This window comes from Passer domesticus, chromosome 9 (assembly GCF_036417665.1).
Source record: "Passer domesticus isolate bPasDom1 chromosome 9, bPasDom1.hap1, whole genome shotgun sequence".
Lineage (NCBI taxonomy): Eukaryota > Metazoa > Chordata > Aves > Passeriformes > Passeridae > Passer > Passer domesticus.
Window position 1 is genome coordinate 29,120,056 of NC_087482.1, and position 14,464 is coordinate 29,134,519.

Below are 14,464 nucleotides of genomic sequence, written 5' to 3' on the forward strand. Positions count from 1 at the left end.
ATGGAGACGGGAAAGTGCATGAACTCCTGCTGCCCCAGCATCAGGCAGGTGCAGGGTGTCCCTGCTTGTCAACCCTTGCCCTGTTTCCCCGGGATGCCGCTGATTGTTCTAGAAGTCACGGACCTGGATTTCCAGGAGCATGTTTGCAGAGACATGAATGAGAAAAATCGACAAGAATTGTTTGTGCTTCTCTTCTTGATTTTTTAAAAATATTTTTGCTAGAAGGAAAGCATGGACCAAACTGGGAGTCTTCCTTTACTGGAGGAAAGGCATCCTCCTGCATTTGACTTCCGAGTCGAGGACTGTTGCAAGCTCTCCTGTCAGATGTACACTGAAAATTCTCATGGAGTTTTCTGTGTTTCCACTGAGCCAGTATAAACACTGACGCTTCTAAAGAGGTTAATGATAACTTTTCCATTTATAAGCAATGTCAAAGTTGTTAATTGATGGATGACGGGATAAGTGAGGTGTGGAGGCAGCTGTGGTGGTCTCCAGGTTTAGCTCCTGTTCCCAGTGGTGATCAGCAGCAGCATCAAATCATGTTCATCTTAGTCTTCTCCAAACAGGTGCAGGAAAAAGTTGGATCCCCCAGAGGAGGGTCTGAATCTCTGGAGTGCAGGAGACTCTGCACCGGCTCTCTGGGCAACCGACTGCCAGGGGCAGGAGCAGAGATTTCCCATGGCCAGGGCCAGAGCCCTGCAGTGGCAGTGCCTGAACAGCAGCTTCCTGCCTACAGTCCCACCCTCGATGGCTGCCCCAGGGCCTGGCATTTGACCCTGCACTTGCTGCAGGAGTCCCTGCCCTGGTTCCCCGCGGACCAAAGGCTCGGAGCCATCTCAGAGCCTCGGTTCCCAAGGGGGCTGCCACAAGTGGTTGCCAGGGACCTGAGGCCATGGCTGCCCCAATTGTGAGTGCACGATGCTGATGTCAGAGTAGCCATTGTGACCCGTGCGAGCACGGCCCCAAATGGGTAGGCCGCGCTCAGGCCGTGTGTCAGTGTGACCTGACAACGGCAGGAGAAGGTAGGGCATGGACGTGGCTGCCCAGGAACCACAGGGGCCCCACACCTTGGGGCTCTGGGCCTGTGCTGCAGGCTCACCTGCCTCTCCCTTCCCAGAATCAGATGAGGAACATCCAGAGGAGAACTGCGGTGTTCCTTGACGTGATTGTCAGGAGGAGAAGGCGGACAGGAGGAGGGCTCACGCAGGGCTGAGCAGGGAGTAGTGCCCTCGTGGCTCTGGGCCTGTTCTGCCAACTCCCCACACACTCTGCTTTCTCCAGCAGACAGAGAGGACCAAAAGCTAGAGCAGACCTTGGCACTCCTGGACAGCGACTGACACCTGACACGTGCCATGTCTGACAGGAAGCAGGAAGGCCCTGGTGACAGGGAGCCAGGTGAGGGCAAAGCAGGCCTAGCACAGCCTGGCCCAGGGGCTCTTGTGGCAGGCAGTGTGGGGCCCAGAGCAGAGGCAGGGGGAGGCAGGAGCTGCTCAGCCATGCCGGGGCTGGAAGCCTCCCTCCTCCCTGTGTGGGTCCCAGCTGGGCCAGGGGGCAGCTCCTGGGACAGCCGTGCCCGCAATGGCCCCTGCTCTGCAAGGCCTCCAGCCCTGCCCCTCAGGCAGGCAGGCAGGCAGGCAGGGACAGAGCAGCCCTTGGGGCCGATGCTGCTGCAGGCTAAGAGCCCCGCAGAGGTGCTCATGCCAGCTGCCACTGGCTCTGTCCCCTGCAGCATGCATGCTGTGTCGCCGTGTGGAGGCTGACCCGGACGCCTGTGGTGACAAAGTGGAGAAGTGCAGGCTCTGTGCCCACGTCTTTTGCCTGGTGCGTGGCTGCGGGTGCTCCCTCCACCACTGCAATGGGCAGTTCCTGCCACTCTCTCCTCATCAGCTCCTCCCCTTTGCTGCAGTTTTTCGCCACTCTGCTTTTTCGCCAAGAGGACCATCCTGTTGGACTCATGGGCTTTCTGCCTCGAGATATCCAAATTGCAGTGTGGCGGGCGGCACAGAAGGTGAGAGCCTGACAAGAGCAGGGAGATTTGTGCCAGGCGAGGTTTGCCATAGCTTAGCCCAGGCTGCAGCAAAGCAAGGCCGGCCCAACAGCCGGTACTGGGACAAAGTCTGGCTCCCAGCAGCTCTGGCACAGAGGCTCTGGCACAGGAGCCTCCTCCCTCCTCCCCCAGGCGGCTCTGTGGGCTGGGACCCAGCAGTGGCCGCATCCTGCGCCCTGCCCAGAGCCACGGGGCTGCCAGGGGAGGCCCCGAGGCTGCTGCTGATGGGGCTGCTTGGCTCTTTCCAGCGCTGCTGCGTCTGTGGCCAGAGCGGGGCAACCATCATGTGCTGCAAGGAGGACTGCGAGAGATGGTTCCACCTGCCCTGCGCCAAGGAGGGTGGCTGCGTCAATCAGTACATCACTCCATACAGGTACCTCCTCTCCGCTTCTGGCCACCACTGGCCAGGGATCCAGCACTTCTCACTGTGCTCATCTATTTTTCCCCCAGCTCCTACTGCCCCGAGCACCGTCCAGAGCAGGAGGTGCAGGCGACTCCAGAGCCGGGCACCGATTGCCTCATCTGCATGGAGCCTGTGGAGGATAGAAAGACCTTTGAAACCATGGTGTGCCCAACGTGTAAAAGAGCCTGGTTCCACAGGGACTGCATCCAGGTCGGATCCCTCCCCTCAGTCCTGGGGCACAGCAGGTGCTCAGCAGCACCAGGGCCTGGCTCACACTGCATGTGTTTGCCCTGCAGGGACAGGCCATGCGCGCTGGTGCTTTATTCTTCCAGTGCCCCCTCTGCAGAGACAGCGGGGAATTCGCTGTTGAAATGTTCTTCATGGGGATCAGAGTCCCCTTCAGGTTGGTGTCCTTCTGCCTGGCTCACAAGACAGGAGGCTGCAAATGCTGTGTTGTGCCAGGCCGTGCCCCAGCAGTCCTGGCCCTGCCCTGTCCCATGACTCTGGGCTTCAGCTTCACACACAACTTGGAAAAGCGCTGGAGGAAAAGCAGGGACACCCTGGACCTCCATGAGGAGAGGGCAGCAGAAACTCATCAGGTTTTCCTTTCTGCATCAGACAGCCAACATGGGAGGACAACGATGCCTTTGCTTATCTAGGAGAGAGGCACAGCATGTGCAATGCCAGGGAATGCCTTTACCCTGGAGGCAGGGAGGAGGCAGAGCATGAGGGGTAAGTTGGGAAGCTGCACCCGGGGCTCTGCAGGGAAACCATATCTCGGCAAGGGCTCAAAGAGGCAAGAACTTGCAAGAGCTTAGCCAGACAACCACATGCTGGGACACTTTGTCCTCAGTGCCATAAGCCTCTTTGCCTCCCCAGGCCCTGGCAATTGCTCCTGTGCTCCTCCTGTGCTGCTGAGGGCACCCACAGGCGCTGCTCTGGCCTGAGAAAAAAGACATACATATGGGAGTGTGACAGCTGTGCTGGTCTTGGAACGTGTATGAGTCAAAGCCCCCGGTGTCCCTGGGCTGGGGGCAGTGCCCAGGCTGGCCTTGGCAGAGCCCATGTGCTCCTGAAGGCATAGGGGTACTGCTCTGGCCTGGCCTGCCTTGGGCCTGGGGGGCCTTTGACATTCCTGCTTGCCCTTACAGCCTCCAGGGATGAGCCAGAGCTCAGTGGCCCCAGCCTGGCCAGACAGTCAGGACAGGAATCTGCTCATGGCTCCTCAGAATCCCAGGACATCAGGCCCAGCTCCGGCACGCCGGTGCCATCGGGGCTGGCTTCCCCGTCTCCATCTCCAGAGACCAGCAGCCAAAACAGCCAGCAACAGCCAGCATCACAGCAGTCACTGCCATCTTCCTTGCTGGACACCAGCAGCCCCAGCAGATCAAGGCCAACATACAGCAGCTCCCCGGACCCTGAGGACAGGCTCCATTCCAGACGTGCTGGGCCTGACCGCAGGCGAAACAGCTCTGGCCCGCAAGGTCAGGACCCAAATCAGCCCGTCCGATCGAGGAGTCGCTGTGACAGGAGCAGCAGGACAACATCAAGGGCTGAGAGGCCGCGGCAAAGGGCGACACCTCCACAGACATCCTCCACACACAGCCGCTCCCGGCAGCAAGTGGGAGCTCAGAGTCCACGTGTCCGGTCCAGGAGTCGGCGTGACAGCAGCAGCAGCAGGACACGGCTGAGGGGTGAGAGACCCAGGCAAAAGGTGACTCTTCCACAGACATCCCCCAGACACAGCCGCTGCCGGCAGCAGGGTCGGGCCCAGAGTCCACGTGTCCGGTCCAGGCGTGACAGCAGCAGCAGCAGGATAGGAGTGAGAGCTGAGAGATCCGGGCTAAGGGAGATGGCTCCACGGACATCTCCCAGACGCCGCCGCTCCCGGAAGCAGGGTCGGGCCCAGAGTCAACGTGTCCGGTCCAGTTGTCGGCGTGACAGCAGCAGCAGGACAGGGCCGAGGGCTGAGAGGCCCAGGCAAAGGGAGGCATTGTCAGGGATGTCCCCCAGACACCGCCGCTCCCGCCTGCAGCGCCGGGCCTCAGATCCACCTGTGCAGTCCAGGAGTGGCCAGGACAGCAGCAGGAGGACAGCAGCGCGTGCTGAGAGTCCAAGGCGCAGGGGGACACCGTCGGGGACGTCCCGCAGGAGCAGCCGCTCCCGCCATCGACATCGGGCCTCAAGTGGCACCTCCTACAGCAGCACGTAGCGCCATCTTTTCTTTCTAGTCCATGGGTTCGCTGCCGGAAGTGAAGGTGAGAACGGTCAGCACAGGGCCCCTGAGATTTGCAGGTCTGTGAGAAAACCCTGTTAGCTCTTGACATTTCTACCGGCAGGAAAGAGGTCTGTGCTAAATACCTTGATTTCTGTGTAACCCTGTATTCAGTGACAAGTCCCTTAACGATGTGGCTAATGGAAAAGGACTCTTGCTCCTGCCTTTAGACTCCAGCCTCAGATGTTTCCCCACTGCTTAGCCTTGAAAGTGAACCACTCCTTAATGGGCTTGGATCCGGTTAGGGAGACGTTCAGAGCAAGGAGGCTCTTGCAGAAGCTGTCTTTGGAAAGGACATGTGCTGGGTTGCAAGATTTGAGCAATCTCCTTTCAGGAAGACCAAAAGAAAGAAGAAAGAAGAGAGTGAGACACTGTCTCAAGTGTCTGAAGAAAACAATTCCAATGTTGCTGCTGATTTGAAAGACTTGATTAGACTTTCAAAGAACAAAGCAGAAAAGAGTGTGGAAATACCCTGGGACAAAGAGGACACACAGGACTCTGGCCCAGATGACCATTTGGGACCTTTGCCTGAGAAGGACGCAGCTCAGGAGTGGAGGGCTTTCAAGTTTTCCTTCTCTGGAGTCACAGACGAGTTGGGCATCAAAGAAGGTAAGAGCAGAACCCTTTGAACAGTGCCATTGCTAAGGAACAGCTTCTGGCAGGCACTGTAGGGCAATAGAGTGTAATGAAGGTCAGGATCCAGGGGATTTTCAGCAGCAGAAGTCAGGAATTAGGCAGCAGCATTTTGAGCTTCATTTCAGCTTGCCAAGGCTGAGGCAGATTCATGAGAGGTACCTGATGCTTGTGTTTCAGGAATTCAGGAAGGCATGCTTTGAGAAGGCATTGGGTACTTTGCAGAGTGGTAGAAAAGCTTGTTGTCATGCCCTGAATTCCTCAAAGAGGGAAAATGGTAACATACCAGTCATATTAAGTTTCCTAGAACCTGACAAGATTTTAAAGGAAATGTGTGTTAATGTAGAGGGAGGAGCACAATCCTGGAGCTGACTTCAAGGACCATGAGCATTCTGTTTGTTACTGAATTCTATTCTTGGACCTTTAGAAAAGGGAAAGTGAAGGACACATCATCATTGGGGTGTCCCAATCCTAGATAAAATGAGGCTTTATGAAATGAAGATGTAACAACATTAAATCGAGTCCCACTCGTGCAGGAGAGAAAGAAATGTTGTGAACTTACCCAAAATCCTAAAAAACACAATGCAACAGCACAAAGCAAGAAGCCCTCCACACTTGTACTGAATTCAGAAGGTATTCAGTGTCTTCTGAATGCAATGATAAATGTTGAAAAATACATAAGGGATGCCGAGAACTAAGTGGAAAATCCTGAAGCACAGATACAGCTCACAAACTCTGGCAGGAGACGATTCTGTCCTTCTGAAATCTGTCTTTTCCAGTGTATTTCTCTTGAAAGGAGGAATCTTTCCTGCCCAGCAGAGGAATAATCTGGTTTTGGCTTTTTTTCTCTATTGCTGCTGTTATCGCAGAGCCTTACGTACTTGGAACAACAAAACCGGTACAAGTCACGTGGCAAGAGGATCGACGTGTCCAAGACAGCAGTTCTGAGGGTGAAGAGGAGCCCCAGATGTCAGAAATTGAAAAGGACTGAGAAATGCAAGTTCCATTGCTCTTTGTTGTCTCCTTGGCGGTAGTAGCTGAATGCTGTGGCAATATTAACAGCAGCCCTCAGCAAGTGGGAAACTGACATTGCACGCCGCTGAAAGTCATCTTGGAAAACCATTTGTGCTGCACAGAGTCAAAACGCCCAGCAGCCTGTTTGCTGTGAAGTTGAATGTGGAAAAGGAGAAGTAGAGCACAAGAAATTTTCCGGGTCATTTGGGTTTGACCAACTCCAAACGGAGTTTGGCCAAAAGCCAAAGACACAGTCAGTTTTCACTTTCAAAGTGGCTTTTGTAAAATCAAAAGCTCTATTTGGGTACTAGGGAATAAAGTTTTTCAATGTATACAATGTCTCTGAAGCACTACAGTTTCAAGTCATGCGCATGGAATTTCAAAGTACAATTTAGGATGCTAAAATCCCTTTGTACTTGTCTGGGTTTCTTTCTTTACCACACACAGAAAGTGCTAGAGTTTGCTTCTTCTCCGACGATCATGAACGCCTTAGAGGTAGGACAGAATTTCTTCACCCCCTTTTGGATTTCTTTCCCTTCTGAACCTTTCCTGGACTAGTTATGAATGTTTTCAAGCAAAATTTGCCACCCTTACTTGTGGCCAAAATAGTGGTAGAATCCCATGAGCAAGTCCTGGTAAAATAGAGGTCAAGCAGATTTCTGGCTTACTTTTCTTTCAGATATTTGGCTAATAGGAATCTGGACTTTTAGAGCTTATCAAAAACTTAGTCACTTGACAGGTTACCTAGACAGTTTGGATCCTTTCAGGTACGTGTAGCATCTTGAACTTTTTCCTGCCTTTCTTTCGGGTGTTACCATCCGGAATGTTGAGTTTGGCTTGTATGTGCCTGTGGTTCTTGGTCCTCAAGAATCTGGGGCTTTCTCTTCTGAATCCAGTGAATTTGTTATTTAGAAACAAAGCAAACAACAACAAAAGGGAAAACACACAGTCCCCAAAACCTGCACAGGCCTCCAGAACAATTGCTTGTTATATTTTGTAGAATATATAGTCTTAAGACAGGCTCAAAGGCTGTGCCTTTCTTGAGACTGATTAGGTAACTCTGATGCAAGGTACTGCTGTGTTCATGCAGTTACCGGCCTGCAATCTCCCCGCCTGTCTGATTTACAGGGTGTGTTGAAACGGAGAGCTCAGTCCTCAGCAGGCCTCAGTGCTGGGGGAGGATGCAGTGTCCTAGTGCTGAGTGGTGGCCCTTGTCAGCCAGGACTTCAGCAAGCCTTTGTCCCTGCCTCCCTTGTGGCACTCCTGAGGCAGCTCAGGGACAGTGGGGTAGAGAAGTGCGCAGTGGAGCTGCAAACTCAGGTAGCTGTGAGCTCAGGGGGCCGTGCTGGGGCCAGCCTTGTTTGCCTTATTCCCCAGTGACCTGGCAGAAGGTACGGAGCGCTCCCTCAGCACGTTTGCTGATGGGACAGAATCGGGAGCAGGGGCTGATGCTCCACAAGGCTGTGCTGCCCTTCCGTGAGAGCTGGACAGGCTCGAGAGTTGAGCAGAGAGGGACCTCATGAACTTGCACCAGGGAAAGCCTCTAGAAGAGCTTGAGGCTTTGTAATTACCAGGCAACAGAAATGTTTCAGCATAGTGGAGTGTATAACGTCATCTTGTGATGTCCAGTCAGGGAAAGCACCGCCTCTCCTTATGGTACAGGACCCGTTCTTCGTGTGTATGCAAAGGAAGTCTTTGCGACAAACAGTGAATTTAGGAAATTCCCCTACTATTATGTTGGATTTTCATGATTTTCTGGAATGCCAGGTGAAGCGTAAGGATTCCAAAAGGAAAGTGAAAACAAACCAATAAATCTTCTTTTAGAAATCAGAAATGTTTCCTGTTTGTTGCTTGAAGAAGTTGCCAAACAACAAAACTTTTGAAATCCTTTCAAAGATCTAGCAGGAAAAAGCATTGGCCTAAAGCGTTAGCCGGTGTTTCTGAGGAGGAACACGGTTCTAGAGTCAATTCAAGGTTTGCACCAGGGTTTGGGGGTTTTTGCCTGTATGCTTTGAATGTGAGCTGCTTCTCTGCAGGACTTTTAATAATTGGATCGTGTACTGAAGACAACGTGTTACTGTGTCCTGGAGTCCAGTACTGAAGAGGGTTGAGACAGAGCAGGCAGCTCTGTGTCTGTGTGTAACTCGCAGGAGCTGCACCGGAGCAGTGCCCAGGGCCTAGAGAAGCCAACAGGTTCCTGGCGCTGAGGACAAAGTGCCCATGGCTCGGGATTGTCCGGCCAAGCTCTTCTGGCTCCTTCTACTTGGAGCCCTTGCCAGGGTCCCTGCAGAGCCCTGGATGCAGCTTCCCAACTCTACCCTCTGCCTCCTCCCTCCCTCCTGGGTGTCAGGATCCGCTGGAGCGAGTGGGGGGTCGTGATGGTTCATTAACTGATCTCAGAGTGCAAAAACAACACGGAGGGGATTTCAGTATTGGTCAAAACAAATTCACCTTTTATTGAATGACCACAGCAAATGCAATATAGGGATTAGAAAAGAGATAAAAGATAAAGAGAGAGAGAGGGACAGAGAAAGGAGGTATAACTACCAAATGTAGAGACAAAAGCCTGGTGGTGCAGTCAATGGGAAATTTGCCTTTTCCGGTCAGGGAGGATCTCAATGTCCTGGTTAACTCAGGGATCTATTATAGTCCTTTGCCTGGGGGGAGAAACAGGTCTTGAAATTGCCGAGGAGAAACAGATACAATAAAGCCTAAGTCTATTGAAATCGTTGAGGGAGAACGGGTACTGAGAACGGGTGCAGAAAGTCCATGTTCTCAGAAGTGAACGAGAGCCATTGTTTTCTTGGGCCAACAACCACACCTGGGCAAGCATCTTGCTTTGACCAGGCCAGCCCCTCCCGCCACGTTTAGGATAATAGGGGTGTCAGTCTCAGTCCTTGGGAGGGGGCTTCAATCTCCCTTTGTCACAGTGATAGTGAAACAGATGAAAGGTTTTCCATGGGGGACCACCAAAGTTACCCCTGAAAGTTCATTTGGCCGACAGATGGGGAAATTCATGGGCCATTGCTGCCAAGCAGGCGCAAGCATAGGGGGCGAGTCGCTCCTTGGCAGGCCCTGCTGGAAGCAGGAAACTATGGCTGCAGTGCAGACCCAGCTGCAAACAATCCCTTGGCAAGCATCCACCTCAGCCAGGCCAGACCTCCAGTCAGGGTCTTCAGCGGTCCCGGTCTCCGTTCTGGCGACGGTCGTGAGGCAAAATGAGGGAAACTTTGGAGCGTCTCTTTCACTGGCTAAAGGCATTCCCTGGCATTGCACCGGCTCTGCCTCCCTCCTAGATCACTGAAGGCATCGCCTTCCGCCCAAGGTGGCTCTCCCATGGAGACGGGAAAGTGCATGAACTCCTGCTGCCCCAGCATCAGGCAGGTGCAGGGTGTCCCTGCTTGTCAACCCTTGCCCTGTTTCCCCGGGATGCCGCTGATTGTTCTAGAAGTCACGGACCTGGATTTCCAGGAGCATGTTTGCAGAGACATGAATGAGAAAAATCGACAAGAATTGTTTGTGCTTCTCTTCTTGATTTTTTAAAAATATTTTTGCTAGAAGGAAAGCATGGACCAAACTGGGAGTCTTCCTTTACTGGAGGAAAGGCATCCTCCTGCATTTGACTTCCGAGTCGAGGACTGTTGCAAGCTCTCCTGTCAGATGTGCACTGAAAATTCTCATGGAGTTTTCTGTGTTTCCACTGAGCCAGTATAAACACTGACGCTTCTAAAGAGGTTAATGATAACTTTTCCATTTATAAGCAATGTCAAAGTTGTTAATTGATGGATGACGGGATAAGTGAGGTGTGGAGGCAGCTGTGGTGGTCTCCAGGTTTAGCTCCTGTTCCCAGTGGTGATCAGCAGCAGCATCAAATCATGTTCATCTTAGTCTTCTCCAGACAGGTGCAGGAAAAAGTTGGATCACCTAGAGGAGGGTTCGAATCTCTGCAGTGCCGGAGACTCTGCACATGCTCTGTGGGCAACTGACTGCTAGGGGCAGGAGCAGACATTTCCCATGGCCAGGGCCAGAGCCCTGCAGTGGCAGTGTCTGAACAGCAGCTTCCTGCCTACAGTCCCACCCTCGATGGCTGCCCCAGGGCCTGGCATTTGACCCTGCACTTGCTGCAGGAGTCCCTGCCCTGGTTCCCTGCTGACCAAAGGCTCGGAGCCATCTCAGAGCCTCGGTTCCCAAGGGGGCTGCCACAAGTGGTTGCCAGGGACCTGAGGCCATGGCTGCCCCAATTGTGAGTGCACGATGCTGATGTCAGAGTAGCCATTGTGACCCGTGCGAGCACGGCCCCAAATGGGTAGGCCGCGCTCAGGCCGTGTGTCAGTGTGACCTGACAACGGCAGGAGAAGGTAGGGCATGGACGTGGCTGCCCAGGAACCACAGGGGCCCCACACCTTGGGGCTCTGGGCCTGTGCTGCAGGCTCACCTGCCTCTCCCTTCCCAGAATCAGATGAGGAACATCCAGAGGAGAACTGCGGTGTTCCTTGACGTGATTGTCAGGAGGAGAAGGCGGACAGGAGGAGGGCTCACGCAGGGCTGAGCAGGGAGTAGTGCCCTCGTGGCTCTGGGCCTGTTCTGCCAACTCCCCACACACTCTGCTTTCTCCAGCAGACAGAGAGGACCAAAAGCTAGAGCAGACCTTGGCACTCCTGGACAGCGACTGACACCTGACACGTGCCATGTCTGACAGGAAGCAGGAAGGCCCTGGTGACAGGGAGCCAGGTGAGGGCAAAGCAGGCCTAGCACAGCCTGGCCCAGGGACTCCTGTGGCAGGCAGTGTGGGGCCCGGAGCAGAGGCAGGGGGAGGCAGGAGCTGCTCAGCCATGCCGGGGCTGGAAGCCTCCCTCCTCCCCGTGTGGGTCCCAGCTGGGCCAGGGGGCAGCTCCTGGGACAGCCGTGCCCGCAATGGCCCCTGCTCTGCAAGGCCTCCAGCCCTGCCCCTCAGGCAGGCAGGCAGGCAGGCAGGGACAGAGCAGCCCTTGGGGCCGATGCTGCTGCAGGCTAAGAGCCCCGCAGAGGTGCTCATGCCAGCTGCCACTGGCTCTGTCCCCTGCAGCATGCATGCTGTGTCGCCGTGTGGAGGCTGACCCGGACGCCTGTGGTGACAAAGTGGAGAAGTGCAGGCTCTGTGCCCACGTCTTTTGCCTGGTGCGTGGCTGCGGGTGCTCCCTCCACCACTGCAATGGGCAGTTCCTGCCACTCTCTCCTCATCAGCTCCTCCCCTTTGCTGCAGTTTTTCGCCACTCTGCTTTTTCGCCAAGAGGACCATCCTGTTGGACTCATGGGCTTTCTGCCTCGAGATATCCAAATTGCAGTGTGGCGGGCGGCACAGAAGGTGAGAGCCTGACAAGAGCAGGGAGATTTGTGCCAGGCGAGGTTTGCCATAGCTTAGCCCAGGCTGCAGCAAAGCAAGGCCGGCCCAACAGCCGGTACTGGGACAAAGTCTGGCTCCCAGCAGCTCTGGCACAGAGGCTCTGGCACAGGAGCCTCCTCCCTCCTCCCCCAGGCGGCTCTGTGGGCTGGGACCCAGCAGTGGCCGCATCCTGCGCCCTGCCCGGAGCCGCGGGGCTGCCAGGGGAGGCCCCGAGGCTGCTGCTGATGGGGCTGCTTGGCTCTTTCCAGCGCTGCTGCGTCTGTGGCCAGAGCGGGGCAACCATCATGTGCTGCAAGGAGGACTGCGAGAGATGGTTCCACCTGCCCTGCGCCAAGGAGGGTGGCTGCGTCAATCAGTACATCACTCCATACAGGTACCTCCTCTCCGCTTCTGGCCACCACTGGCCAGGGATCCAGCACTTCTCACTGTGCTCATCTATTTTTCCCCCAGCTCCTACTGCCCCGAGCACCGTCCAGAGCAGGAGGTGCAGGCGACTCCAGAGCCGGGCACCGATTGCCTCATCTGCATGGAGCCTGTGGAGGATAGAAAGACCTTTGAAACCATGGTGTGCCCAACGTGTAAAAGAGCCTGGTTCCACAGGGACTGCATCCAGGTCGGATCCCTCCCCTCAGTCCTGGGGCACAGCAGGTGCTCAGCAGCACCAGGGCCTGGCTCACACTGCATGTGTTTGCCCTGCAGGGACAGGCCATGCGCGCTGGTGCTTTATTCTTCCAGTGCCCCCTCTGCAGAGACAGCGGGGAATTCGCTGTTGAAATGTTCTTCATGGGGATCAGAGTCCCCTTCAGGTTGGTGTCCTTCTGCCTGGCTCACAAGACAGGAGGCTGCAAATGCTGTGTTGTGCCAGGCCGTGCCCCAGCAGTCCTGGCCCTGCCCTGTCCCATGACTCTGGGCTTCAGCTTCACACACAACTTGGAAAAGCGCTGGAGGAAAAGCAGGGACACCCTGGACCTCCATGAGGAGAGGGCAGCAGAAACTCATCAGGTTTTCCTTTCTGCATCAGACAGCCAACATGGGAGGACAACGATGCCTTTGCTTATCTAGGAGAGAGGCACAGCATGTGCAATGCCAGGGAATGCCTTTACCCTGGAGGCAGGGAGGAGGCAGAGCATGAGGGGTAAGTTGGGAAGCTGCACCCGGGGCTCTGCAGGGAAACCATATCTCGGCAAGGGCTCAAAGAGGCAAGAACTTGCAAGAGCTTAGCCAGACAACCACATGCTGGGACACTTTGTCCTCAGTGCCATAAGCCTCTTTGCCTCCCCAGGCCCTGGCAATTGCTCCTGTGCTCCTCCTGTGCTGCTGAGGGCACCCACAGGCGCTGCTCTGGCCTGAGAAAAAAGACATACATATGGGAGTGTGACAGCTGTGCTGGTCTTGGAACGTGTATGAGTCAAAGCCCCCGGTGTCCCTGGGCTGGGGGCAGTGCCCAGGCTGGCCTTGGCAGAGCCCATGTGCTCCTGAAGGCATAGGGGTACTGCTCTGGCCTGGCCTGCCTTGGGCCTGGGGGGCCTTTGACATTCCTGCTTGCCCTTACAGCCTCCAGGGATGAGCCAGAGCTCAGTGGCCCCAGCCTGGCCAGACAGTCAGGACAGGAATCTGCTCATGGCTCCTCAGAATCCCAGGACATCAGGCCCAGCTCCGGCACGCCGGTGCCATCGGGGCTGGCTTCCCCGTCTCCATCTCCAGAGACCAGCAGCCAAAACAGCCAGCAACAGCCAGCATCACAGCAGTCACTGCCATCTTCCTTGCTGGACACCAGCAGCCCCAGCAGATCAAGGCCAACATACAGCAGCTCCCCGGACCCTGAGGACAGGCTCCATTCCAGACGTGCTGGGCCTGACCGCAGGCGAAACAGCTCTGGCCCGCAAGGTCAGGACCCAAATCAGCCCGTCCGATCGAGGAGTCGCTGTGACAGGAGCAGCAGGACAACATCAAGGGCTGAGAGGCCGCGGCAAAGGGCGACACCTCCACAGACATCCTCCAGACACAGCCACTCCCAGCAGCAAGTGGGAGCTCAGAGTCCACGTGTCCGGTCCAGGAGTCGGCGTGACAGCAGCAGCAGCAGGACACGGCTGAGGGGTGAGAGACCCAGGCAAAAGGTGACTCTTCCACAGACATCCCCCAGACACAGCCACTGCCGGCAGCAGGGTCGGGCCCAGAGTCCACGTGTCCGGTCCAGGCGTGACAGCAGCAGCAGCAGGATAGGAGCGAGAGCTGAGAGATCCGGGCTAAGGGAGATGGCTCCACGGACATCTCCCAGACGCCGCCGCTCCCGGAAGCAGGGTCGGGCCCAGAGTCAACGTGTCCGGTCCAGTTGTCGGCGTGACAGCAGCAGCAGGACAGGGCCGAGGGCTGAGAGGCCCAGGCAAAGGGAGGCATTGTCAGGGATGTCCCCCAGACACCGCCGCTCCCGCCTGCAGCGCCGGGCCTCAGATCCACCTGTGCAGTCCAGGAGTGGCCAGGACAGCAGCAGGAGGACAGCAGCGCGTGCTGAGAGTCCAAGGCGCAGGGGGACACCGTCGGGGACGTCCCGCAGGAGCAGCCGCTCCCGCCATCGACATCGGGCCTCAAGTGGCACCTCCTACAGCAGCACGTAGCGCCATCTTTTCTTTCTAGTCCATGGGTTCGCTGCCGGAAGTGAAGGTGAGAACGGTCAGCACAGGGCCCCTGAGATTTGCAGGTCTGTGAGAA

The 14,464-nt window shown here is 55.7% G+C and overlaps 2 protein-coding genes across 2 annotated transcripts; both read left to right on the forward strand.

Moving 5' to 3' along the window:
- The first annotated feature begins 2,327 nt into the window (after positions 1-2,327).
- Positions 2,328-4,115, forward strand: LOC135308362 (PHD finger protein 7-like). Its single transcript, XM_064433302.1, has 7 exons — positions 2,328-2,420; positions 2,498-2,660; positions 2,747-2,853; positions 3,069-3,182; positions 3,330-3,448; positions 3,602-3,934; positions 4,069-4,115. The coding sequence occupies exons 1-7, from the start codon at positions 2,332-2,334 to the stop codon at positions 4,113-4,115; spliced, it is 972 nt and encodes a 323-aa protein (XP_064289372.1). The 5' UTR covers positions 2,328-2,331.
- A 7,920-nt stretch (positions 4,116-12,035) lies between these two features.
- On the forward strand, positions 12,036-13,958 carry LOC135308363 (PHD finger protein 7-like). Its single transcript, XM_064433303.1, has 7 exons — positions 12,036-12,128; positions 12,206-12,368; positions 12,455-12,561; positions 12,777-12,890; positions 13,038-13,156; positions 13,310-13,642; positions 13,888-13,958. The coding sequence occupies exons 1-7, from the start codon at positions 12,040-12,042 to the stop codon at positions 13,956-13,958; spliced, it is 996 nt and encodes a 331-aa protein (XP_064289373.1). The 5' UTR covers positions 12,036-12,039.
- Positions 13,959-14,464: the final 506 nt, after the last annotated feature.

What these genes read in the sequence shown, in the direction of transcription:
- LOC135308363 (XM_064433303.1), top strand. Translation starts at nt 12,040, where the DNA reads ATGTGCTGCAAGGAGGACTGCGAGAGATGGTTCCACCTGCCCTGCGCC. An exon ending in TCCACAGGGACTGCATCCAG is followed by an intron (nt 12,369 to 12,454) that starts GTCGGATCCCTC and finishes TTTGCCCTGCAG; the next exon opens with GGACAGGCCATGCGCGCTGG. An exon ending in GGGATCAGAGTCCCCTTCAG is followed by an intron (nt 12,562 to 12,776) that starts GTTGGTGTCCTT and finishes TTTCTGCATCAG; the next exon opens with ACAGCCAACATGGGAGGACA.
- LOC135308362 (XM_064433302.1), top strand. Translation starts at nt 2,332, where the DNA reads ATGTGCTGCAAGGAGGACTGCGAGAGATGGTTCCACCTGCCCTGCGCC. An exon ending in CAGTACATCACTCCATACAG is followed by an intron (nt 2,421 to 2,497) that starts GTACCTCCTCTC and finishes TTTTTCCCCCAG; the next exon opens with CTCCTACTGCCCCGAGCACC. An exon ending in TCCACAGGGACTGCATCCAG is followed by an intron (nt 2,661 to 2,746) that starts GTCGGATCCCTC and finishes TTTGCCCTGCAG; the next exon opens with GGACAGGCCATGCGCGCTGG.